At 43.2% G+C, this 26221-nt stretch overlaps 1 protein-coding gene across 7 annotated transcripts in view; it reads left to right on the top strand.

Annotated features, from left to right (window-relative positions):
* Positions 1–26221, top strand: part of nktr (natural killer cell triggering receptor) — a 358088-nt gene that overhangs the window by 299974 nt on the left and 31893 nt on the right. For all 7 annotated transcript variants that reach the window (XM_068015501.1, XM_068015482.1, XM_068015472.1 and 4 more), the window contains 3 exons: positions 10554–10583; positions 11591–11736; positions 16090–16309. In XM_068015501.1, coding sequence (XP_067871602.1) covers positions 10554–10583; positions 11591–11736; positions 16090–16309 — 396 coding nt within the window. The remainder of the gene's footprint in view (positions 1–10553; positions 10584–11590; positions 11737–16089; positions 16310–26221) is intronic.

Below are 26221 nucleotides of genomic sequence, written 5' to 3'. Positions count from 1 at the left end.
ACTCGATCCCTTTTACAAGGCAAAGGCCTGACCTTTCCCCCAGAGAGTGCAGTGAACACCAAAATGGTGGTGAATGGTGTTGGATGGCAGTGTATGCCTGCACCTGTACACCGGGTGCACTTGGAGTGCGACCTAGTTTCGGGACCGGTGACAGTAGGGATTGTCCCTAGTTTGCCTGTGGACGGGGTTGACCTGCTCCTAGGTAATGATCTGGCAGGAGGGCAGTGGCAGGAGATGGACCCCTGCTGTTTCCATGAATGTGTAGTGGATCAGGCAATGATCAAACCTGCTCCCCCAGAGGAGACTGATTTAGCACTGCAGGCAGGTGACCAGGTCCGTCTCTCTGAGACTTGCTTTGGAAATGTAGGAGAGCCAGGGAATGAATTAAATGGGTTTTCACTAGGTGAGGCTCAGCGAGCCGACCCAGTATTGCGAGAGTTAGCACAGGCTGCCCAGTCTGAAAGTGATGCAGAGGGAGTCCCTGATTGCTACTATTTAAAGAATGAGGTATTGATGAGGCAATGGAGTTCTCACAGAGCTGAGAACAAGGAGTGGGCAGTAGTTCACCAGTTAGTGGTGCCGCAGAGGTACCAGAGAGAAATGTTAAGGGCCCACGAGACTACAGTGGCTGTACACGCTGGTATACGAAAGACCAAAGCCCGCATAAGAACTGCAGTTTGACTGGCCAAAACTCCACAAAGATATGGTGGAGTACTGCAGGAGTTGCCACATGTGCCAGGTTGAGGAGAAACCCCAACCAACAGTAAAATCTGCACCCTTAAGTCCTGTACCAGTGTTAGGACCCTCCAGCAGCGACCTGGTGAACTGGAAGGGACCCCTGTCGAGGACTAAAAGGGGACAGGCAGGCACAAGGCTGGCAAAGGTTTAGGAGGAGAAGGGGAAAAGGTGACCAAGAGGGCAGGTTAAAGGAAGTCCAGTGGGAATCCCAGATGAAAACCCCTACTGTCTGGTCAGCCAACCCCAAAAAATGTGAAAAGTTAGACCTCACATCCTCCTACGTAAATGCAGACACTAGAAGCACCCCACCAGAGTTGCTAACAGCATTTACAGGGACCTGCAAAGAAAGACCTCTAGGGGGCAGAGAAACCGTGAGGGTAATGCGTCATCTAGTCGAAATGCCGCAGGGGAATGTAGTAGAGTCTGCACAAATACCTGCAGCCAGGAGTGTCCCAGAGGACAAAGGTGATATTAGCAAAGAATCCTCCCCCACAGTCAGAAAAAAAGCGAGCCACCCATCCCCTGAAGTCAAAAACCTTTGCATGACTTTGTAAAGTACTGAAAGAGAGTTCAGGATAGACCCACCCACTACTGACTCTCCTGAAAAAAATAATCGAACTTAGGGCTTATTAAACCTAACCATCTCAAAGACCCTAGGCAGCCATGGAAATGGGCAAACTGAAGAAAAACTTCCCCAAAGAACCACATATTTACTGGGATGCCAAAAAGGATGCAATTAAAGCAGCACTGGCACTAAGAAAAGACAGGTTGTAATAAGATTTAGGATTTATAAATGAATGGGAGAACTGCATGTTTTTTTTCCTGGATCTTATATTTTCTTTCGACCCTTTTAATAAAGTGCGCTTTTCTCCAATCGCATTTCATTCTGCTGGGTGTTGAGGTGTCATGCGGGCCCCCACCTGCCAAGAATGAAGCACATTGATTTTGTCATATGAGCATTGATTTTGAATTGTTGCTGGAGTGAGGAATTGACTTGTTGAACAGATCAGCCGTGTCTGGAAAAAACATTTGCATACTAACGGTGCTTGTGTAGACAAAGGACCATTCCCTGACACATTCAACCCACAATGGACCTTGGTCACCGGACAGTGAGGGGGTGGGGAAGTGCATTCCAGGGCCTGCTGGGGTGATACAATCCACAGGGGCCAGGAATGGTTGGACCAGATGGCTGTTCCAGGGGTTTTTGAACTAGCTGCAGAGAGTTTGAACTCAAAGACTGTTTGCTCCTGGACTGAGAAGATCTCTCCTGTCTGCTCCCATCTCTTTCTCACAAGCCTCTGAATCCACTGAAGACACATGAACCCCAAGAGAGAAAAGTCTCCTACAGTGACCAAGGTTTAGGAAGAATACTGGGCCCCAATGAAAAGTAAGATCTGCCTACAATCAAGGACTCTACAGTGAGCTTGAAGAACCGTATCAAAAACTCTTCAGATATTGCCTCAAACTTTTCTACTTTATTTTTTCTTCTCTTTTCTATCTCTATTTGCATGTGTGTATCGCGTATGCATGCTAGTGTGGCCACATTGTGTATCGTAGGCGTCAACCGAATTAAAGTTTAATAAATTTTAACCATTCTTCTTTAAACCTAAGAGAACCTTTTTGTGCTGGTTTCTTTGCCTTATAATTGGAAAGCAGTGAACAAGGATTCACCAAGGGGGAGGTAAAAACATGGTGTGTTTAAAATCAAACCCTGTGACGGTAAGACCAGGTGAAAGTTGAAAGGGAACCCTAGACACCTTTCTCGCCAGGTCGTAACAATTACAAAAAACAAAATTAGAAAGCTCTCAAAATGTGATTGAAATAATAGCCTGTATATAATAGCTTGTAAAATTAAAGGCTCGAAGATTGAGACACCTGATCACTAGCCTTTCTGTTGAGCCATCAGTGTTGCCCATCATGTGGCAAGCCCTCATCAATTTTAAAGGCTTGTCAAACTATTTACCTTTCATCAGACATGAGGAGAAAGATGCAGTTGTACCCAGGGGTCTTTGTTGTACTACATCCTAGAGTGGACAGACAATTCTTCCCAACCTCCCCAGGTCTCCACCCCCCCTTTCCTGAAGGCAGTGACTCATGCTGGATGGCACCAGGACTGTGGGTATGGTTCCACAGGTGCCATCAACCCTCTGGAACCTCACTCATGGCCACACAACGTGTTGGTCATGCTGGAAATTCTGTGGCACTCTTGCCACTGGTCCATGAAAGAATGTTGGTAATAAAAGGCTTGAAGAAGGCCACAGTCTGCTTGGCAAACTGAATGGTTCTGTTGGGATTGTCAGGGAAGAGGCTAGCAATAGAGTTCAAAAATTAACTTTGTCGTAGGAAGGGAAGAAACTAAAAAATAATAAAAGCTTTAATTTGTAAACTTTGTGTAGAAATTGAATAATCTGAAGAAAAATTTTAGAGCCCTGTGTCTACAAGCTTCAAGTACATTTTAATACAATCAGTTTTTGTGCATCACATTTGTTTTTTGACTGCTTAAAAAAACTATCCTCTAGTGTTGTGTTGACTTTTGATGTCTTGTGATTTATTGTTATATGTAAAAAAGAAAATTGGATTTTTTTATCTGGAATGTATTACAATTTTTCTCTTGCCATTTTTGTGTAAAATTTACAGAATCAGTGTTACATCCTGCGCTGCAAAGGTAATGTGCCATTACTCTAAGGCTGTCCTTATTTGCTCAGTATGTTGATTTCTCTTGAAAACAAAATGTCTTTGCACTTTCTAAATCATTGTGGGGGGAGGGCAATGGGTCTCATAAAATCAAAAACAATTTGTGATTCTTTTGCCATCTAATGAGGGGAGTAAAAAAAGAATGAGAATAGATATTCTGATAAACCAATTACCCAGAAAGCAAATTACTGCAGATGCTGGAAATCCGAAATAAAATTGGAAAATACTTCACACTCAGTAGGTCAAACAGCATCTGTGAAAAGTAATAGGTAGGATTAATGTTCCAGGTCACTGATCTAGCATCAGAGTGGATGAAACATCTGAAATGTTAACTCTACCTTTCTCTCTCCATAGATGCTGCCTGACTGGCTGAGTGTTTCCGGTATTTTCTGTTTTTAAAAGCAGCATTTACCAGCACCATTTCTTCTATCAGAATAACTGGTACAGTGCAGGTACCACTGTAGAGGATGGTAGCATAGCGGTAATGTTAACAGGACTGGTAATCCAGAAGCCTGGACTAATGCTTCAGAGACATGAGTTCAAATCCCACCCCGGCAGCTGGGGGAATTTTAAATTCCGTTAATTAATAATTATGGAATGAAATGCTAGTCTATAATGAACATGATTGTTGTAAAAACCCATCTGGTTCACTCATGTCTTTCAAGGGAGCAAATCTGCCATCCTTACCTGGCCATGCGACTCCAGACCCACAACAATGTGGTTGACTCTTAACTGTCCACTGAAATGGCCTAGTAAGTCACACAGTTTCAAGGGCAATTAGGGATGGGCAATAAATGCTGGCCTTGCCAGCGACATTCACATCCCAAGAACAAATGTTTTAAAAATTCATTAAAAGGCTAATGTGGGAGAGGAGCGACACAGTTACTAACATAAGTAAACATCCAAGCATTCACTCAGACTGTCAACTGGGAAAACCTGGTCTAAAAACAGCTGGTCTTAGTGGAGCCCATTTAGTTTATTTTTTGGCTGTTAAGGACCCTCCTCTCAGCAAGATTGGTGCATTATTAAACTAGCCATTAACTGTTCAAAGTACTGTCAAGCGTGTGGTGGTTTTACCATGATCCTGTGCATGGGTCCTGTATTGCCAGTTTAAGACTAGCACTTGTACCTATCACTAAGCTAGTGTACTTCAATGTAATGGCAATTGGCTTCTGTTCTTTAGTAATAACTGTGAAATTGTTTCATTTTAATATGAGATTAGATCGAGAAAAACTATTTCCCTTGGTGGAGGTGTCCAGAAAATGGGAGCGTAACTTTAAAATTAGACCTTGTCCATTTCGATGTGATGTCAGGAAAGATTTCTTCACACAAAGGATAGGGGAAATCTGAAAAACTCTTTCCCCCCAAAATAACTGTTGAGGCTGGATCTTTTGATAATTTCAAAGCTGATTTTTGTTCGGCAAGGGTATTAATGGTTATGGAATCAAGGTGGGTAGATGCAGGTAAGGTACAGATCAGCCACAAATCTAATAAATGACAACAGGCTCGAGGGGCTGAATAGCCTCCTCTTGTTCCTATGTTTCTAAATAGTGTTACTTTAATGGATTTTATTCAAGGTTTCACAGGTTTAGCTATTGTGACCTGGGCACAGACACTACAATCCAAGAGCACATTCAAGGCAATTAATGTGGTTTCATTTTTCCCTGAGCACAAGCAACACCGATCCAATGAAACTATCAACTATTTCGTTAAAATTTTTGATCGGGACTTCGAGTTTATCTGTCATCTGCGGCTGCTGACCACTGACTAACCTCATCAGAGATGACTACAGCATTTTAAAACTGCTATCGTTTACAGAAAACTAGAGCACAAAGGCTCTAGCGGAGTCTTCGCCAAAGAAGTGTTGTGCATGTTGATAGATGGTACTGCACTTTTAACATTCAGTACCAGGGAATGCAGCTTCTGGGCCTAAACTTTGCAAAAGTGACCCTGTTAGAAGTTTAACCAGAGTGCTCCACTGGAGGATCTTATCATTAATCAAGATCAAAATTTAGTCAAGGCCTATACTTTTGCCCAATGTTAACCTTGAATATGTATTTGTATACATTTTTTTCTTGAATTACTTTGTCTAAATGCAAGCGAGCTGGAAAGACACAGCAACTTTAAAGCCTACCCTTCCTTCCTGCATGCATGCTGAGGGAAAATTAGAATTCTTGTGGAAAATTACTTTTGGAATGGAAAAGTGTTCCTCCTTATTGCAAGAATATTAATTTGGAATGTCTGCAGTTAACTTTGGATTAGAGTGTCTGTGACCTACTTTATAAAATGATGAACATGCTCTCGGAATTCATTAGCGTAACTGGAGTCAATTTAAGTAATCTAGATGACACATTCATGCTCTTTAATTGCATTGGCTCCGGAGAGTGTAAAAATTCCTGACTATTTTTAATATAGTGGAAAGAGCAACCATATAATGAAACCCACCCTGCAATAGTAGTGATTTTTGAGGGGAGAAAGTGGGTGTTAATGAAGAATTAATTCTAAATGCTCCCCAATCCACTGTACTAAATGAAAACTCTGCTTTCATGTGAAATGTGTTGTGCATTACTAAAAGCTTTTGTGTCATTGTCTCTCGTTACGCATTCAACGTTTTTAAAATAGCACACTCCAGAAAGTTTCTCAATTCCCAGATTTGCTTCCAATGCTGTAAGCGTCTGGAAATTCCTACGATCACAGGCCAATTAATTCCACTCTCTGCAGTGTTAGCATTGTGCTTAGAGAAGGTTAGAGTTTTGGTCCTGCATCCATTTCAAGTTGCCTGCCCATTCAATGCATACAATTCCAGTCTTGTAATCTCCAAAAGCTCTTAAATGAGTTTAATTAATTAATTAATAATGATGGAACACAGAACTGTAGATGATAATAGCAACTTTATTTAATCATCAAAACCAGTTAATCTTAAAAAAAAAAGTAATTAATTCCCCCTCTCGCCATTAAATTTTCAGTGTAGCATTTTACTTATGAGGGTTGCTAATACAGTTCTGCTTTTTACCATCTTTGCACTCATAACTCAAAGCAAAGTTAAATCCTAGACAAAGCATCCGCAATTACATTATTTTTCCCTGCAATGTGGATAAGCTTTAGGTGATAAGGTTGCAATAGTAAACTCCATCAGAATAGTCTGGGATTTTGGTTTTTGAATTTTTCCACAAAGGCTCGAGATTATGATCAGTACATACCAGTGTGTCTCTGTAGTCGTGGCAGATATAGACTTCAAAATGCTTAAGAGCTAGTAATAAGTCCAGGGTTTCTTTTTCCACTGTTGAGTATCTCTTTTGGTGTTGATTTAGCTTTTTGGAAAAGTATCCCACTGGCATTTCTATGCCCGATTCATCGTCTTGTAACAGGACTGCATCGACCCCCCAGGTCACTAGCACCAATTGCTACCTTGAAGGGCTTAGTAAAATTCGGGGAAGCCAACACTGTTTCGTTAATCAAAAGATGTTTGGCACTCCCCTGAGCACACGACCTTGGTTTTCCTTTTTTGAAGCAAATCCGTCAGTGGAGCACCTCATTTAGTACAAACTTGCGGTAGAAACCACACATCCCCAAAACCCTCATGATTTTTTGCTTAGTCTTAGGGGTAGGGAACTCCACCAATGCTTGTACTTTTGCTGTTCTTGGCAACAGTTGACCTTGCCCTACTATATGCCCGAGGTAGGTTACCCTCACTTTTGCAAATTCATTTTTGGCAAGATTTATCACTAAATCAGCCGATTGTAATTTTTTTAACAGAGCTACTAGTTGTACCAAGAGGTCTTTCCAAGTGTCACTGTATACCAGCACATCATCAAGGTAAACCACACAGTTAGGAACACTGGCTACCACTTGGCTCATTAGTCTCTGAAAAGTGGCTGGGGCATTTTTTGGCACAAATGGCATCACTCGGCATTGGCAAAGGCCGATATTTCTTTAGCTCGGGGTGTTAAAGGAATCTGCCAGTATCCCTTCAACAAATCAATTTTTGTAAGAAATGTGGCACTGCCTACTCTGTCAATACAGTCTTCCAAGTGAGGAATTGGGTAATAGTCTCCCTTTATTAATGCATTAACTTTTCTGTAGTCTATGCAGAATCTAGGTGAACTGTCCATTCTTCATCCACAGGTATATGAGGAGGTCTCCACTTCCTCATCAGAATCTCATTTTTAATATAATAACCTTCTGGAACTCCCTTTGCCTCAGCTTCTGTTAGAACCAATTGTGCCACTTTATTTAACTCTGGATCGGCTTGCTGAGCATTGATCAGAGAAGACTTACTGAACATTTCCTTCAGATTATCCGAATCCCCAAAGAAAGTTTGATATTTGACTCTCTGTCTGTGGTGCCAATTTTACCTCGACAGTGGAATTTGTTCAGCCATTGATTGGGTCACTACATGTGAAGGAAATATTCCTGGAACCTTTGCCTGCAACTGTTCTGTCTCTTTGACTTCACTTGGTCTTTTCATGACTACTGGGGAAGCTACTACCTTTGCTCCGGCCAAATCATTCACCAGGAGTAGGTCAACTCCGTCTGCAGGCAAACTATGGACTGCTCCTATGGTTACAGTTCCAGGCATTAGGTCACACTCCAGATGAGCCCGATACAAAGGTACGGGTATATATTCCCCGCCGATACCATTCGCTAAACCTTAGCGTTCAATGGGCTCTGTGGTGGAAAAGTTATGCCTTTCCCCAGCAAAAGAGTTTGGGTGGCTCCTGTATCCTTAAGTATAACTATAGGTTTACCTGCCTCACTTGAGGGATAAGGAGTTACTTTTCCTTTTGACAAGAATTCCCTATAATTCTCAGGTATTTTCACGACCCATGCACTCTTTTTTTTTTTTTACTTGGCCTTCAAGCTGCAGTCAGAGCTACAGCCTGATCTGTCGAATCTCGGTCCAGCCCCCTTTCTCTGCCTTGGCTTTGTGTACCCCAATAAGTCTAGTGGGTTTACCCCGCAACTTCCAGCATTCTGCACGTTGGTGCCCATCTTGTGGCAGTGCTAACACTTTGGCTTGTGGACCTCACTTCAACTATCAGTGTCTTCCTTTCTTGCCGGGGCATTCCCAACTGTCACTTCTTGTCCCAGGCTACTTGCCTTCCTTTCACCTTCCCTCCTCCTATCCTTCCTGGGTTTGTGGGAGTGACGGGCAAAGGGTTTGGGCTTGGAAACAAGCTCGTAATCATCAGTGATCTCAGTTGCCTGTCTGGCTGTTGAAACCTTCTGGTTCTCTATGAGGATTCTTAATAACGGAGGGAGTGAGTTTTTAAATTCTTCCAGGAGAATTATTTCCATAAGGGTCTCAGACGTGGCCCCTACCTTTAGTGCCCACATCCAATGAATTAATTTGCTTTACCTTCTCAAATTCTATATATGTCTGTCCAGACTGTCTCCTGATTTCTGCCGGTAAGCTTCAGGGACTAACTCATAAGCAGTGAGAATAGCCTTTTTTTTTTTAAACGATCTCATAATCTGCAGAAGCCTCCTCATAAAACAAAGCATAAACTTTGTGAGCTCTGCCAATCAACCTGCTTTACATGAGCAGTGTGCAATTTTCTTTCAACCACCTCATCTGTTTAACTAGCTTTTCAAAAGAAATGAAAAATGTCTCTATATCCCTTTCCTCAAACTTCGGGAGGGCTTGCACAAATTTAAGCAGCTCTCCGCTGGGTCCTGGGCTGGAGTCAGCTTCTTACTCCTCAGAAATTTCACTGGAATCAAAGTCAGCCTTTTGTTTTAGTTCCAGCTTTTTAAATTCAGTTATTAATTTAATTGAAGGGATGAGATTTCCAGTAAAGGTTGTTTTCAAACAAGACCTCTCTGACCCTTGTAAAAAAAAAACACATCCATAGAGTCTTTTCAGTTTTCCCAAATAAACCAATGTCCATAATTCTACCACACGAATCCTTAAAAGAAAATTTTAACAAAATAGAAGGTAACACTACCTAATTTGATATACTTACTGGTAACTAATTCACAGAAATAAATGCAGGACTGATATACCTTGGGATCTTCCACCTCCAATAAATGACCAAAAACAAAAGTGTGTTTTGCAAGATTTGGTGCAAAGATGTCAGTAACTAAATTTTGCAGTGTGGGTGTGGAAGGGAAATCTTACATAAGTTATGAATTAAGAAAATGGGCATGATGAGAATTTAATTGTAAATAATAAAGTGGGCAAGATTTTTTCTCCCTGTTCATCACTATTACACTTAACCCACTGCATGTTGCAAAATACATTGACCAGTGTTTAAACCAGCACGTGGCTGGGCCATCCAAAAGAACATTTGTTTCCTAGCAAGCAAAAATGTTTTAAATAAAAGACTCTGTTGGGTGTGATGCAACTAGGATTAGAATAATTGAGCACTGCTTTTTCAACTCTCGCTCACCATGAAAATATCCAAACCAAATAACTTAAGAACATTGAAAATTTTTCCTCTTCTGTTTAAAAAAAATTCACGCTGAGTAGGTAAATCCTGTCGGCAGAAATAATTTGAGGATCAGTGGAAGGAGGTAATCGGAAATTACATACAAATCTGAAAGTTTCACAACTATCTTTCATTAAATCATCTAATAAACTCTTTCTATGATAAAATATTTCATCAATACAAGAGTGGAGCATTCATGATTCATTGATTTTATTTTTAAATTATTGGTCATTGCAGTGGCCTCAGAACCAGGTAGCATTCAAGATTTCAGCCCCAGTGCAAGAGTGGAGTCTTGCTCTATTTTCATTGGGCACTGGTTGATGGTCATAGAGTAACATTTGAGCTACTGGATCAAATAGCCTCCAAAGTTGAAAGGAAGCCCATTAAAATTGGAAAGTAAGGCAACCACACACCACTGCAAAAACCTGGGTCGCAGGACAATAATGGGCAATATGGGTTAAACATAGTGAAATCATCAGCCCAGTGCATGAAGAGCAGTTTGTGTGTGATTGATTGACCTTTAAAGAGCAGTTGTTTGATCTAATTATTTTTCTTTTTCTTTCATATTTTTAAATATCCTTCCAACCCTGACATTAAAAATGATCCCTACCTCTGTGCCTGAATTCGTGACACCCTTCCTATTCTTTTTCAAACCATCCTTCCAAACAATGGATTTTTTCAATGGAACAGAACTACAAAGCCAGCTCCACATCTGGATGGGTAGGTCTTGTCGTCTTTTTAACTTTATTGATGTGCATGTAAGTTTGAACCTGAAGTCCAAACTATCCTGTTCTTTTAACCTCTAGTCCAAATATCTGCTCTAACTTGAACGCTTGCTAATAGCGGTGCCGTTGTTGCTGAGGCCTTTCTGGTTTATATGGCTTGGTTTGCTCACCATCTTACCCATCTGAACTAACAGAATGGCTGACTATTTTGAAAAGCAGATCCTTTTTGTTAGTATGGAAGAACCTGGATGTGATGATCAGGCATTTACATTTATGAGCACCATCAGTGTTAGTAGTGAGGCTACTCAACATTTAAAAGAAAGCAATAGTCCCATTCAGTTTTATCCTCAGGTGCTGTATCTTTTACAGCAGCGGATTCACACTTGGTTCTGTATCCGCTCGTGTGTATTGAAGTAATATATTTACTAGATCTGGAGTCTCTGCTCAATTAGAGGTTTGGTAGAAGAACCATATAAGGTAATGAAATATAACAAATGAAGAGTGTTCAACAGTAACTCTTCTATAATGATGCTGTATCCAATCCCCAAAGAGCTGATTAAGAAACCTCATGGAGTCAAATTAATTTTATTCACCCCAGTCTTTTAATATCTGTGTTCAGGGTAGCGCAGTGGTTAGCACCGCAGCCTCATAGCTCCAGGGACCCAGGTTCAATTCTGGGTACTGCCTGTGCAGAGTTTGCAAGTTCTCCCTGTGACCACGTGGGTTTTCGCCGGGTGCTCCGGTTTCCTCCCACAGCCAAAGACTTGCAGGTGATAGGTCAATTGGCCATTGTAAATTGCCCCTAGTGTAGGTAGGTGGTAGGGAATATGGGATTACTGTAGGGTTAGTATAAATGGGTGGTTGTTGGTCGGCACAGACTCGGTGGGCCGAAGGGCCTGTTTCAGTGCTGTATCTCTAAATAAAATAAAAATAAATAAAACATGTGTCCTGTTGCTGTGCAGGAATCTTAACGCAAACTCCAGTTTTAACTCTAATTTTTAGTGTACATGTCGTCTTCGGCCAAGTGATAACTGGCTTTGACACAATAAAGGAAATAGAAAACCTGAAGACAGATGCTGCCAGCCGACCATATGCAGATGTTCGAATCATTGACTGTGGAGAGTTTGTCCCAAAATCTGCAACTCATGGTGAGTTTTCTTGTTGACCTAGATGTTTTATTTCGGAAAGGAAAAGTCTGTGAGTGATAACATTTCCAATCTCCGCATGCCAAGCTCCATTTCCTAGCCAGTATAGTAGCTTGTCTTTTCCACTCCATCTTTTTATATTTCCATAAGCAACAAAAGGTGCTTGGACCTAGGATGGTGCCCTGACTAACTCCTGCAGTGATGTCCCAGGGCTGTAATGATTAACTTTGGACAACTGTGGCATGTTCCTGTGTGTCAGGATTGACTCCACCCATTAGAGGATTTCACATTGACCTTAGTTTTATGTGGCCTCCTCAATTCCCCACTTAGTCGAATGCTGTTAAGGGAGTTAATGTCACCTTTCCTCTGACGATCACCTCTTGTGTCCAACCTTGGTTTAGGATTGTGATGAGATGTGGAGCCAAATTGTTTTGCCAGAACACAGAACAGTGTATGGCTGTCAATGGTGAGGGTGAAAGGAGGGAAGTGCATGAGAGTTTAGAGTCAGAGAAACAGTTTTGGGGCTATAGGGCTGGAGGAGAGTACTAATAGAGAGAGGAAAAAGGCCACTAGATGTTTCTCATAAGGATGAACCAGATACAGATGACATCATTGTTTAAAAAGGGTGCGAGGGATAGGCTAAATAATTATAGGCCGGTCAGTCTGACCTCAGTGGTGGGTAAATTATTAAAATCAATTCTGAGGGACAGGATAAACTGCCACTTAGAAAGGCACGGATTAATCAGGGATTGTTAAGGGAAGATCGTGCCTTACTAACCTGATTGAGTTTTTTGAGGAAGGTACAAGAAGGATTGATGAGGGTAGTGCAATGGATGTGGTCTAAATGGATTTTAGTAAGGCATTTGACAAGGTCCCACATGGCAGACTGGTCAGTAAAATGAAAGCCCATGTGGATACAAGGGAATTGTGGCAGGTTGGATCCAAAATTGGCTCAGTGAGAGGAAACAAGGGGTGGTAGTCGACGGATGTTTTTGCTAATGGAAAGCGGTTTCCAGTGGCGAACCACAGGGCTCAGTGTTGGATCCCTTGTTGTTTATGGTCTATATTATTGCTTTGGACTTAAATGTGGGACGCATGATTGGAAAATATGCTGATGACACAAAAATTGGCCATATACTTGATAGTGAAGAGATAGCTGTAGACTTCAGAATTATATCAATGGTTTGGTTGAGTGGACAGAAAAGTGGCAAATGGAATTCAATCCGGAGAAGTTTCAGGTAATGCATTTGGGAGGGCAAACAAAGCGAAGGAATACACAATAAACGGGAGGATATTGAGAGGGGTAGAAGAAGTGAGAGACCTTGGAGTGCATGTCCATAAGTCACTGAAGGTGGCAGGACAGGTAGATAAAGTGATGAAGAAGGCATATGGAATGCTCTCCTTTATTGGCCGAGGTATAGAATACAAAAGCAGGGATGTAATGCTGGAACTGTATAAAACACTGGTTAGGCCACAGCTGGAGTATTGCGTACAGTTCTGGTCACCGCATTACAGGAAGGACATAATTGCTCTGGAGAGAGTACAGAGGAGATTTACAAGAATGTTGCCAGGGCTTGAAAGTTGCAGCTGTGAAGAAGGATTGGATAGGCTGGGGTTGTTTTCCTTAGAACAGAGTAGGCTGAGAGGTGACATAATTGAGGTATGCAAGGTTATGAGGGGCCTAGATAGAGCCCTTTCCTATCCTGAGTGGTGTGAAACAGGGCTGTGTTCTCGCACCCACACTTTTTGGGATTTTCTTCTCCCTGCTGCTTTCACATGCGTTCAAATTCTCTGAAGAAGGAATTTTCCTCCACACAAGATCAGGGGGCAGGTTGTTCAACCTTGCCCCGTCTAAGAGCGAAGTCCAAAGTACAGAAAGTCCTCATCAGAGAACTCCTCTTTGCTGACAATGCTGCTTTAACATCTCACACTGAAGAGTACCTGCAGAGTCTCATCGACAGGTTTGCGGCTGCCTGCAATGAATTTGGCCTAACCATCAGCCTCAAGAAAACGAACATCATGGGGCAGGACGTCAGAAATGCTCCATCCATCAATATTGACGACCACGCTCTGGAAGTGGTTCAAGAGTTCACCTACCTAGGCTCAACTATCACCAGTAACCTGTCTCTAGATGCAGAAATCAACAAGCGCATGGGTAAGGCTTCCACTGCTATGTCCAGACTGGCCAAGAGAGTGTGGGAAAATGGCGCACTGACACGGAACACAAAAGTCCGAGTGTATCAGGCCTGTGTCCTCAGTACCTTGCTCTACGGCAGCGAGGCCTGGACAACGTATGCCAGCCAAGAGCGACGTCTCAATTCATTCCATCTTCGCTGCCTTCGGAGAATACTTGGCATCAGGTGGCAGGACTATATCTCCAACACAGAAGTCCTTGAAGCGGCCAACACCCCCAGCTTATACACACTACTGAGTCAGCGGCGCTTGAGATGGCTTGGCCATGTGAGCCGCATGGAAGATGGCAGGATCCCCAAAGACACATTGTACAGCGAGCTCGCCACTGGTATCAGACCCACCGGCCGTCCATGTCTCCGCTATAAAGACGTCTGCAAACGCGACATGAAATCGTGTGACATTGATCACAAGTCGTGGGAGTCAGTTGCCAGCATTCGCCAGAGCTGGCGGGCAGCCATAAAGACAGGGCTAAATTGTGGCGAGTCGAAGAGACTTAGTAGTTGGCAGGAAAAAAGACAGAGGCGCAAGGGGAGAGCCAACTGTGCAACAGCCCCGACAAACAAATTTCTCTGCAGCACCTGTGGAAGAGCCTGTCACTCCAGAATTGGCCTTTATAGCCACTCCAGGCGCTGCTTCACAAACCACTGACCACCTCCAGGCGCGTATCCATTGTCTCTCGAGATAAGGAGGCCCAAAAGAAAGATAGAGTAGACAGGAAGGACCTGTTTCCCCTAGTGGAGAGGTCAATTACCAGGGGGCACAGATTTAAGGTGATTGGTAGAAGTATTAGAGGGGACATGAGGGAAAACATTTTCACCCAGAGGGGATGGGTATCTGGAATTCGCTGCCAGGAACAGTGGTGGAGGCAGAAACCCTCAATTCTTTGAAAAGGTACCTGGACATGCACCTGAAGTGCTGTAACTTGCTAGGCTATGAACCAAGTGCTGGAAGGTGGGATTAGATTGGGTGGCTAGTTTTTTCGACCGGCACAGACACAATGGGCTGAATGGCCTCCTTCTGTGCTGTAATTTTTCAATGGTTCTAAATCTGAGACCTTGAGGGACCAGGAACCAATGTAGGTCAGCAAAGGAGAGGTGAATGAGACTTTGTATGGGATAGAATTCAGGCACCAAAGTTTTGGATAAGCTGAATTTTACATATTATGGTGAATGAAAGGTTAACCAGGCGAGCCTTAGTTTGGTGGAGTTTGAAGGTAACAAAGACGTGGACGAGGGTTTCAGTAGCAGACAGCCTGCGATAGAACTGGAGATGGGCGCTGTTACCGATGGAGAGGATATGAGTTGGAAAATCAGTCTGGAATCAGAGAATGCCACGGTTGAAAACAGTGTGGAGTAGCCTGAGATGGTATCAGAACAATTTCAAGTGTAGAGTTGCTACAAAGACAGAATTAATGATGGGTCCCTAATAGTTGAAAAAGCGGTTTGTAAATTGTTGAAAGGGTTGGGAAAATGGGACTAAACAGATAGCTCTTACATAGAGCCGGCATAGGTGTGATAGACCAAATGCCTCCTCCAATTTTAAAATTCTGGAGAAGATCTTCCGTTATTTCGGACTGAGAAAAGTTTAATGGTCTTTGCATACTGTTTTGGCTTGTGTCTCCTATACATTTCATCTGCTGGAGTGTAACTTGTGAAAATAAGATGCTGAACTATATGCAGCAATATGTATTTACTGAGGAGCTGTGCCAGTTTTCTCTTCTCCCCATACTTTACTGGAATACCATTTCGCAATTGTTTAATTCATCCAAAATGCTGTTAATATTTGTGCCAGTGACTATTCACAGTTCATTTGATATGGGGAAATCCTGCCTTCACCAAATATTCACACTAAGGAATCACCTGTGGCAATCAGCAAGCAGAATCTCTGGCCATTTCTGTTTTTGTTCCCAATCCCTAACCTAAGGAGCCTTGAGGCCAATTATATTCAATCCCTTTGCTGCAAATAGCTAATTTAAGTGCTGTTGAAAGAGATGTCTTCAGATTGGCAGATGCCTCTAAATTTCCAGCCTGAGGTCAGAAGAAACCAGCATGAAATGACTTTTTTTTAATATATACTTCTGAAACTTTTGAAGAGTGATGAACGCCACCCTGTCTTTATCGGTGCATTTGCATAGGGCGGTTCACTGTATCTCATATCTTTCAGTGACCGAACGCAAGAAAAAAGTTACTACCACCCACGCCTCGCACAAATCCGAGACCAGTTCCAATTCTTCAACATCTACCAAGTCCTCAGACTCTGAGACCGAAACTGAAGAAGAGAGAGAAAGGAAAAGGAAACGGAAAAGGAAGATGAGAAGCAAGCACTCAAAAAGACGGAAGGAGACCAGAAGCAAAAAGAGAAAAATATCTTCCAACCAGAAGAGGTGCAGTAAGATCTTTTTAGTCATTTCTATAATTTGTGTGTGTGTGTATTTTATAATTGAATTGTGTTGGAGTACTTTCCTATCTGATATTTCTCCTATGAAATTTAGACTACTCTAGGAAATTAAGCAATGTTTATATTAGCTTTTTCAGTGCAGCCTGTTACTGCAATTAATACTTTAAAATTAACTGTCAAGTGTATCGCTTCCACAACTTTCTCAGATTGCAGTCTGTCTTCCTCCCATATCAATTTTTGCTTTTCCTAGTTGCATACTTATTGTAACAACTGAAACTTTATTTATTTTTCTCCAGTTATATTATTCCCCACAGCTTAAGTGTATGCAGGGAGAGAGGGAATGAGTGAACGCCAGGCAGCCAGGAAGAAATAGGCAAGTAGTGCAGGAGTCTCCTGAGTGCTTTTCACTCTCCAACTGTTATTCAGTTCTGATTACTGAGGAAAGTGATGGTTCATCTGGGGAGTGCAGCCGGAGCCAGGGCCATGGCATCACAGCTGGCTCAGCTGCAACAGGGGGGCATAAGATTTGATAGTTTTTTTTAATTCTTTCATGGGATGTGGGCATCGCTGTCAAGGCCACCATTTGTTGCCCATCCCTAAATGCCCTTGACAACTGAGTGGCTTGCTAGGCCATTTCAGAGGGCAGTTAAGAGTCAACCACGTTGCTGTGTATCTGGGGTCTCATGTAGGCAGACCAGGTTAGGACAGCAGATCTCCTTCTCAGAAAGGGCATTACTGAACCAGATGGGTTTTTATGACACTTGATAGTTTCATGGTACCATTACTGAGACTAGCTATCACTTCCAGATTTTTACTAATTAATTGAATTTACTTTCCACCAGCTGCCATGGTAGGTCTTGAACCTGTATCCCCAGGGCATTAGCCTGGGCCTCTGGATTACACGTTCAGGGGCATTACTACTATGCCACTGTCTCCTTGATTTTGGGGGAATAGACAGCCATTTCTGTGGCTGCAGACGTGAATCCAGGATGATGTGTTGCCGCCTTGGTGCCAGGATCAAGGATGTCACTGAATGGCTGCAGAGCACTCTGAGGGGGTAGGGTGAACAGCCAGCAATCGTGGTCCACACTGGTACCAATGACATAGATAGGAAGAGGAATGTGGTTCTGCAAGAAGTGTTTAGTGAGCTAGGTAAGAAATTAGCAAGCAGGACCTCAAAAGTAGTAATCTCTGGATTATTCCCAGTACCATGCGCAAGTGAGTACAGAAATAGGAGGATAGTACATATGAATGTATGGCTGGAAAGCTGGTGCAGGAGGGAGGGCTTTAGATTACTGGGACTAGTTCTGGAGAAGATGGGACCTATACAAGCTGGATGGGTTGCACCTGAACAGAGCTGGGTCAAATTTTCATGCGAGGCGATTTGTTAGTGCTATTGGGGAGGGTTTGCAATAACTCGGCAGGGGTTTGGGAACCAGGAGATAATACAAGAGAGGAACACCAAGGTGTACAGAGAATTGGAAGAGACAGATTGCACTACAGTAGGAAATAGTAAAGTATTAGGAAGGGTCAGAGTAAGATGGAAAGTAATCAAGTCTAAATTAGGGTCACTGTGCATATATGTGAATGCGTGGAGTGTGCTAAATAAGGTTGGTGAACTGCAGGCACACAAAGCCATGTGGAAGTATGTGATGGCGATAACAGAGACTTGCTCTAGGGAAGGCAGGACTGGGTGCTAAATATTCCTGGATACAAGGTGTTGAGGAAAGATAGTAAAGGAAGGAAAGGGGGAGGATGGCAGTATTGGTTAGGGAGAACACTGCAGTGCTGAAGAGAGAGGATGTCCCAGAGGGGTCAAGGAGAAAATCTATTTGGTTGGAGCTGAGGAACAAAAAAGGTGCAGTTATTGCTCAGAGTAGTATATCGGCCACCAACTAGTGGGAAAGATATAGAGGAACAAATTTGCAGGGAAATTACAGAGGTGCAAGAATTATAGAGTGATTATAATGGGGACTTGAATTATCCAAATATAGACTGTGATAGTAGTAGTATAAAGGGAGAGAGGGGCAAGAGTTCCTTGATGTGTTCAGGAGAATTTTCTACAGCAGTATGTTTGCAGTCCAATGAGAAAGGAGGCACTGCTAGACCTGGTCCTTGGGAATGAGATGGGCCAAGTGGATCAAGTATGAGTAGGAGAGCATTTAGGAGACCGTGATCATTGTATCATTAGGTTTAGGCTGACTATGGAAAAGGACAAAGAACAATCCAGGCTAAGAGTAATTAAATGGGGGAAAGCCAACATTAATGGGGTAAGAATGGATCTGGGCCGAATAAATTGGAATCAAAGGTTGGCAGGCAAAGTGGTAATTGAACAATGAGCAGCCCTGAAAGAAGCGATAGTTCGGGCACAGTCAAGCTACATTCTCATAAAGGGGAAAGGTAGGGCAAATAAATCCACAGCTCCTTGGATGACCAAAGAGTTAAAGATGAAGAAGAAAAAGTGTGCTTATAACAGATGTCAGGTGGGTATTACAACCGAGAACCAGGCAGAATATCGAAGGTTCAGAGGGAAGTGCAAAAGTAAATAAGAGAAGCACAGAGAGAATATGAAAAGAGACTGGCAGCTAATATAGAAGAGAATCCCAAAGTTTTCTATGGACATATTAATTGTAAAAGGGTGATAAAAAGAGGAGTGGGGCCGATTAGGGACCAAAAAGGGGATTTGCGCATGGAAGCAGGGGGCATGGCTGAGGTATTAAATGAATACTTTGCATATGTCTTTACTAAGGAAGAAGGTGCTGCACAGGTCATGATGAAAGAGAAGGTAATTCAGGCACTTGAAGGGTTTAAAAGTGATGATGAGATATTGGATAGGCTAGCTGTACTTAAAGTTGATAAGGCACCGGGACCGGATGAGATGCTGAGGGAAGTGAGAGTGGAAATCGTGGAGGCAGTGGCCAAAGTTTTACAGTCTTAGACTCAGGAGTGGTGCCAGAGGACTGGAGAATTGCAAATGTTAAACCCGTGTTCAAAAAAGGGTGTAAAGATAAGCCCAGCAACTACAGGCCAGTCAGTTTAACCTCGGTGGTGGAGAAGCTTCTAGAAACGATAATTCGGGACAAAATTAATAGTTACTTGGACAAATGCAGATTAATTTGGGAAAGCCAGCATGGATTTGTGAAAGCAATGTAGAGGGGCATCTGTTGTTCGCGGCATTTCTCCTGTATCTGACGAAGGGAGAACAGCATGTCAACGGTCGATCTCTCTGTATGAAAGCCACACTGTGCCTCAGGGTAGATGCGCTCGGCCAGCTTCTGGAGCCTGTTTAGAGCAACTCGAGCAAAGACTTTCCCCACTATGCTGAGCAGGGAGATTCCACGGTAGTTGTTGCAGTCACTGCGGTCACCTTTGTTTTCATAGAGGGTGATGATATTGGCATCACGCATGTCCTGAGGTACTGCTCCCTCGTCCCAGCACAGGCATAGCAGTTCATGTAGTGCTGAGAGTATAGCAGGCTTGGCACTCTTGATTATTTCAAGGGTAATGCTGTCCTTCCCAGGGGCTTTTCTGCTGGCTAGAGAATCAATGGCATCACTGAGTTCTGATTTTGTTGGCTGTATGTCCAGCTCATTCATGACTGGTAGAGGCTGGGCTGCATTGAGGGCAGTCTCAGTGACAACATTCTCCCTGGAGTACAGTTCTAGGTAGTGAAACTAGGTTTCATTAATAGGGGCATAGAGAACAAAAACAAGGAAGTTACTTGTACGGAACACTGGTTCAGCCTCAACTGGGGTATTGTGTCCAGTTTTGGGCACTATACTTTAGGAAAGATGTGAAGGCATTGGAGAAAGTGCAGGAAAGGTTCACGAGAATGGTTCCAGGGATGAGGAATTTCAGTTACTTAGATAGATTGAAGAAGTTGGGACTGTTTTCCTTGGAGAAGAGAAGGTCAAGAGGAGATTCGATAGAGGTATTCAAAATCATGAGGGGTCTGGACAGAGTGGATAGGGAGAAACTGTTCCCATTGGCTGAATGACCCAGAACCAGAGGACACTGATTTAAGATGATTGGAAAAAGAAACAACAGCGACATGAGGAAAAACGTTTTTACGCAGCGAGTGGTTAGGATCTGGAAAGCACTGCCTGAGAGTGTGGTTGAGGCAAATTCAATCGAGGCCTTCAAAAGAGAACTGGATAGTTATCTGAAGAGAAAAAAATTTGCAGGGCTACAGAGAAAAGGCAAGGTAGTGGGGCTAGGTGAGTTGCTTTTGCAGAGAGCCATCGAGAACATGACGGGCTGAATGGCCACCTCCTGTGTTTTATCCATTCTGTGATTCTAAGCTGTACTAAGCTCTGGACTTTCCTACCTAAACCACTCTGCCTCTCTCCTCCTTTAAGGCACTCCTTAAAACCTACCTCTTTGACCACTTTTGGTTATTAAGGGGACTATAGCATAGTGTATTGTTACTGGACTAGCAATCCAGAGGCGTGGACTAATGTACTGGAGACACAAGTTCAACTCCTACCATGGCAGCTGGGGGAATTTAAATTCAATTAATTAATAAAATCTGGAATAAAATGCTCGTCTCACTGATGATGAGATTACCAGATTGTCGTAAAAGCCTACCTGGTTCACTAATGTCCTGGTTCACTAGTGTCCTTCAGAAAGGAAATGGCCTTGCAAGACACTCAGTTGTATCAAACCACAACAGAAAAAAACACTTTAGCTACACCGCATGGACTGCAGTGGTTCAAGGGCAATTACGGATGGGTAATAAATGCTGGCCTTGCCAGCAACAATTGCGTCCCATGAAAGAATAAACAAAAATACTTTTTCCTGTCTGCACCTTTTCAAAAACGAACAGCATTGTGTGATTGGGAATATTTATTTTAATTCCAGATTCTTTTTATTAATTAATTGATTTAATTTCCACCAGCTGCTATGGTGGGATTTGAATCCGTGTCCCCAGGGCATTAACCTGGGCCTCTGGATTAGTAGTTCAGTGACATTACTAATATGTCACCGTCTCCCCCTGAGGTCTGAGGAGCCGTTTGAACAAATGTAAACAACAAATTGCGTCAGTGACATGGTTAAACTTTAGAAAGGGGAAACCATGCATACATTTGTTCAAAGCTCCGAGCATCAGTTATGGCATGAACATCAACTGCTGTTCATCAGTTTGCAGCTTATCGCTTGCTATAGGAGTAAAAAAGTCAATTGTATGGAGCCTTGGTGAGACTGCAGCTGGAGTATTGCGTACAGTTTTTGACTCCTTACCTAAGGAAGGATATACTTGCCGTAAAGGGAGTGCAACGGAGGTTCACCAGACTAATCCCTGGGTTAGCGGGATTGTCTTATGAGGAGAGGTTGCAGAAACTGGGCCTGTATTTTCTAGAATTTTGAAGAATGAGAAGTTTACCTCATGAAATTTTACTCTTAAAGTTTGCTTAGTCTGCAAGGGGCTTATCAGGCAGCGCATTCAAGATAGTTGCATAAAAAAAAATTCTCCATCACTTCTCTGATTCTTCCCTTAAATCTGTGTCCTCTGTTACTGATCCTACTGCCAACGGAAATATTTTCTCCTCGTTTACGCTATCAAAATTCCTCATGATATGCAAATCATGATTTCAAATTGCACCTATTACTATGGACATCCGTCCTTCATGGTAGAATTCTCTCCAGACACAATGCGTCGTAATCGTGCCACTGAGTGATAAGACTTAAAATTCACTTACCGAAATCCCCATGACAGAACCATGTACTGAAGTAAGTCCTTACCTACCGTGTAGCTTGTTGGTCACTCCAGTGTGAACCAGTGTTGAGGAAAATTCAGCAGAGAAGAAGCTTGTATTTGTAAAGTGTCTTTCTCAACTCTCTCAACAAATCCCAAGTTGCCTCATGTACAGTGAATTATTCTGAGTGCAATACATAGACATAATTTTGCATCCAGCAAAATTGCACAAACAGTAATGAGATACAAACCAGTTAATCTATTTTTGATATTTGTTGAAGGAAGACTGTTGACCAGGACTAGGAGAGATCCCCACTCTTCTTCAAATAGTGCTGTGGGATCTTAAATAGGGCCCACATTTAACATATCCAAAAGGACAGTGCCTCCACCAATGCAGCACCTAAACTAGTGATGCACCGCTGTGTTGACCTAGATTACATGCTCAATTCCTGGGTCTCGGTCTTGCATTCCACCTTTTGACCCAGAGTGCTACTAACTGAGCCAAACTGACACTGGAAGAAAAATAAATTTTTGTTTTCTCGTTCTCACTGATTTTTTTCTGTTTACTTAGTCATAAATACTTGTTGCTATTACTGCACTGATACCAATCCTAAAGCAGCCATTTAAGGCTTCATTACAGGAGTTAAGACCATATGATTATACCCTTTAGAGTAGGTTAAAGGTTCGGCACAACATCGTGGGCCGAAGGGCCTGTACTGTGCTGTACTGTTCTATGACCTCATTTGAAACTTACAAAATTCCTACAGGACGTGACAGGAATGTGGATAGGATGTTCCCTCTGGCTGGTGAGCCTAGAACCCGGGGGCACAGTCTCAGAATAAGGTATAGGCCATTAAGACTGGGATGAGGGGGGATTTATTTACTCAGGGTGGTGAATCTGTGGAGTTCTCTACCCCAGAGAGCTGTGTGAGCTCAATCTTTGAGCATGTTCAAGACAGAAATCTATAGATTTCTGGATACCAATGACATCAAGGGATATGGGGATAGTGGGGAAAAATGGTGTAGAGGTAGATGATCAGCAATGATCTGTTTGAATGGCGGAGCAGGCTCGATGGGCCGAATGGCCTACTGCTACTGCCTATGATCCTATAAAGGCCAATTAGCACCACTTTGTAACTTAGGTGGTTTATATGGAGTGATGTGTGTTGTGAGTGGCTTCTAGCAAGACACCATGGCCCACGAAAATAATGTAGACTGACACAAAAATGCAGTACTGACAGACTGCTGCATTATCAGTGGTGCCAGCATTCGGATGGAACATAATAGCTGTCCATCTTTTCCAGTGATTCAGAGACATGTTAAAAATCCCACAACGCAATTAAAAGAAGAGTTCTCCTGGTGTCCGTGTCCTGCCCTCAATCAGTTCACTGCCAGTCACACTGATTGCTATTTGTGGGATCATGCTTTCTGCCAATTGCTGCTCTGTAAAAGCAGTGACTCCACTTTAAAGCACTGTATTTTATGTAAAATGTTTTTTTATTTATTTTATTTAGCGATACAGCACTGAAACAGGCCCTTCGGCCCACTGAGTCTGTGCCGACCAACAACCACCCATTTATACTAATCCTACATTAATCCCATATTCCCTACCACATCCCTACCATTCTCCTACCACCTACCTACACTAGGGGCAATTTACAATGGCCAATTTACCTATCAACCTGCAAGTCTTTGGCTGTGGGAGGAAACCGGAGCACCCAGAGGAAACCCACGCAGACACAGGGAGAACTTGCAAACTCCACACAGGCAGTACCCAGAACTGAACCCGGGTCGCTGGAGCTGTGAGGCTGCGGTGCTAACCACTGCGCCACTGTGCCGCCCAAATGTCTGAGAGATGTGTAAAGTGCCGTATAAATGCAAGCTTATTTTCTTTGTTAGTCTAAGGCTGTGTTTGCTGACAGCACAATCAAAAGGTGGCTCAGTACTGGCACATGCGCAAATGGAGCCTCATTGACTGAAACGTCACTGCGACGTCTTAGGCAACTGCCAGTAATAAAGATGGCGCTGCTGAATTTGACACAAAAAACAAATTAAACTCAAACCCCCTCAATGGCTGTGATTGCCGCCTCCATCATACCCCGAACAGTACCCCACTCGCTCCAGGCCTCGCTGCTCCCCGCACGTCCCCACCCCCCCCACCAACCCTCGGCTGCTCACTCCACCCTTGGCCGATCGCTTACCGCTCCCAACACTGCCGCTTCTCCAGGCGGGGAAACGACCAATGGTGGAGAAGCGGCGAGGCAGGAAGCAAGCGCCTGAAGCAGCTAAGCGGGGAGCAAGCAGCAAAAACGGTGAGACAGGAATAAGCGACCAGGGGGAATGGGGCAGGAGGGAGTGGGAAATTGAAAATGGTAATTAAGGGAGGGATGGCGGGAGGGAGCGGGTACTGTTCTGAGGACTGGAGGCAGCGACCATTATGTCTGATGTCGCTGCTTGGTGACGTCGGCATGCGCGGAACCATACTAGCAAGCTGGCGAATGTTTGGCCACGCGGATGACATCGGCAATCACTCTGCGCGTGTTCTGCGTTGTCAGGAGACATTCCGTTAGTCTAATCTAAGAAGCCTGTGTTCATGCTTTGGAATTCTGAAATTCTTTATTGATGGATCATTCTGCTCATAACATAACTGAAATAACTAGGTCTGTTGCACCTAGGAAATCCTGAGCCGAAACGATGATGGAAGTGGTGGGCTACAACCATGAAGAAAATGTTATGAAAAGCAGAGAAGTTGTGTTAAACTTGGATAGGACCATGGTTAGACCACACTTGAACCTGTTGGGCCGAAATTACCTGTTTCTGTGCAATAAATACTAAGTAATATAATGACAGGTCAAGGCCAGACAACACTCTCTATTGGCATATAGGTGGCCCATCAGCAACTGTACACGCAGAATTTCATTGGTATAGGCCTTTTCAGAAGGGCCGCTTAAGGTGCATCTGGCATATTAATATTATACTAATAAATACAGGTCTTTGTTTAGCAACTTCTCATGGCACCATGAGTTTTGAAGCAGAGTGATATTCTAAGGGGTAGAGAAAAGGAAGTCCGACCATAAAAAGAGAAAATGGTAATTTATTGCCCATGTTTTTTCCATTCAAGTGCTGCATATGAACGATCCTTAATCGAGAAGTCCCATCTTATCCCCTTTGGACAAAAGCGAAATATTGTGGATGCTGGAAATCCGAAATATATTCCATTCTCTCAGTTCCTCTGTCTCCATTGTATCTATGTCACCTTCCATACCAGTGTTTTCCTCTCTCTTCAAACAAACATTCCCCTCCACCGTGGTTTACAGGGCCTTCAACCTTTCCAATTCCCTCACTTCTCTTACCCCTTCCCCTGCTTTGCAGAACCACGATAGGGTTCCCACTTAACGCTGCACCAGCCTCCACATTCAACAAATCATCCTCCACCATTTCTGCAATCACCCAGGTTGGCACCACCAACCATGAATTTCCCTCCCTCCCCTTTCAGCATTCCGAAGGAACTGTTCCCTCTGACATCCTGGTCCACTGCTCAATCACCCCAGCACCTCCTCCCCTTCTCTTAGACATCTTCTAATGCAAGCACAAGAGATGCAACAACTGCGCTTTTACCTCCTCTCCCATTGTCTGGGGCCCCAAACATTCCTTCAAAGTAAAACAGCGATTTACTTGTCCTTCTTTCAATTTAGTATACTGTATTCACTGCTCATGATACGCTCCCTATTTTGGGGAAACCAAACACAGATTTGGTTACCACTTTGTGAATCTGCAAGTGTGACTCCGAGCTTTCAGTCGCTTGTCAATTTAATTCTTCACTCCAGTCCAACTCTAAAGCCTCTGTCCTTGGCCTCCTACATTGTTCTAATGAAGCTCAACATAACCTCGAGGAACTGCACCTTATCTTTCGATTAGGCATTTCACAGCTTTCGGACTCAGCACTGAGTTCATCAATTTCAGATCATAACCTCTGCCCCTATTTTTTTTTCACACACCAGCTGTTTGTAATGATTCTGCTTTCCCATTCACACCTCTTCTAGACCCATCTTTTGTTTCTTTGCTTGTCCCATTACCAACTCCTTTTGCCTTACATCATCATCCCTTTATCATTTAATCTCTCCTGCCTTCCACCCTATCACAGACTTTCCCTTTTCTTCCCTCCCCTCCTCCCTCCATTTCCCTGCCTCTGTATTTGCTTAAAAT

The sequence above is a fragment of the Heterodontus francisci genome, chromosome 2, assembly GCF_036365525.1.
Source record: "Heterodontus francisci isolate sHetFra1 chromosome 2, sHetFra1.hap1, whole genome shotgun sequence".
NCBI classification, from domain to species: Eukaryota; Metazoa; Chordata; class Chondrichthyes; order Heterodontiformes; family Heterodontidae; genus Heterodontus; species Heterodontus francisci.
The sequence above is the reverse complement of the archived record's forward strand: the minus strand, read 5'-3'. Positions and strand labels throughout refer to the sequence as shown.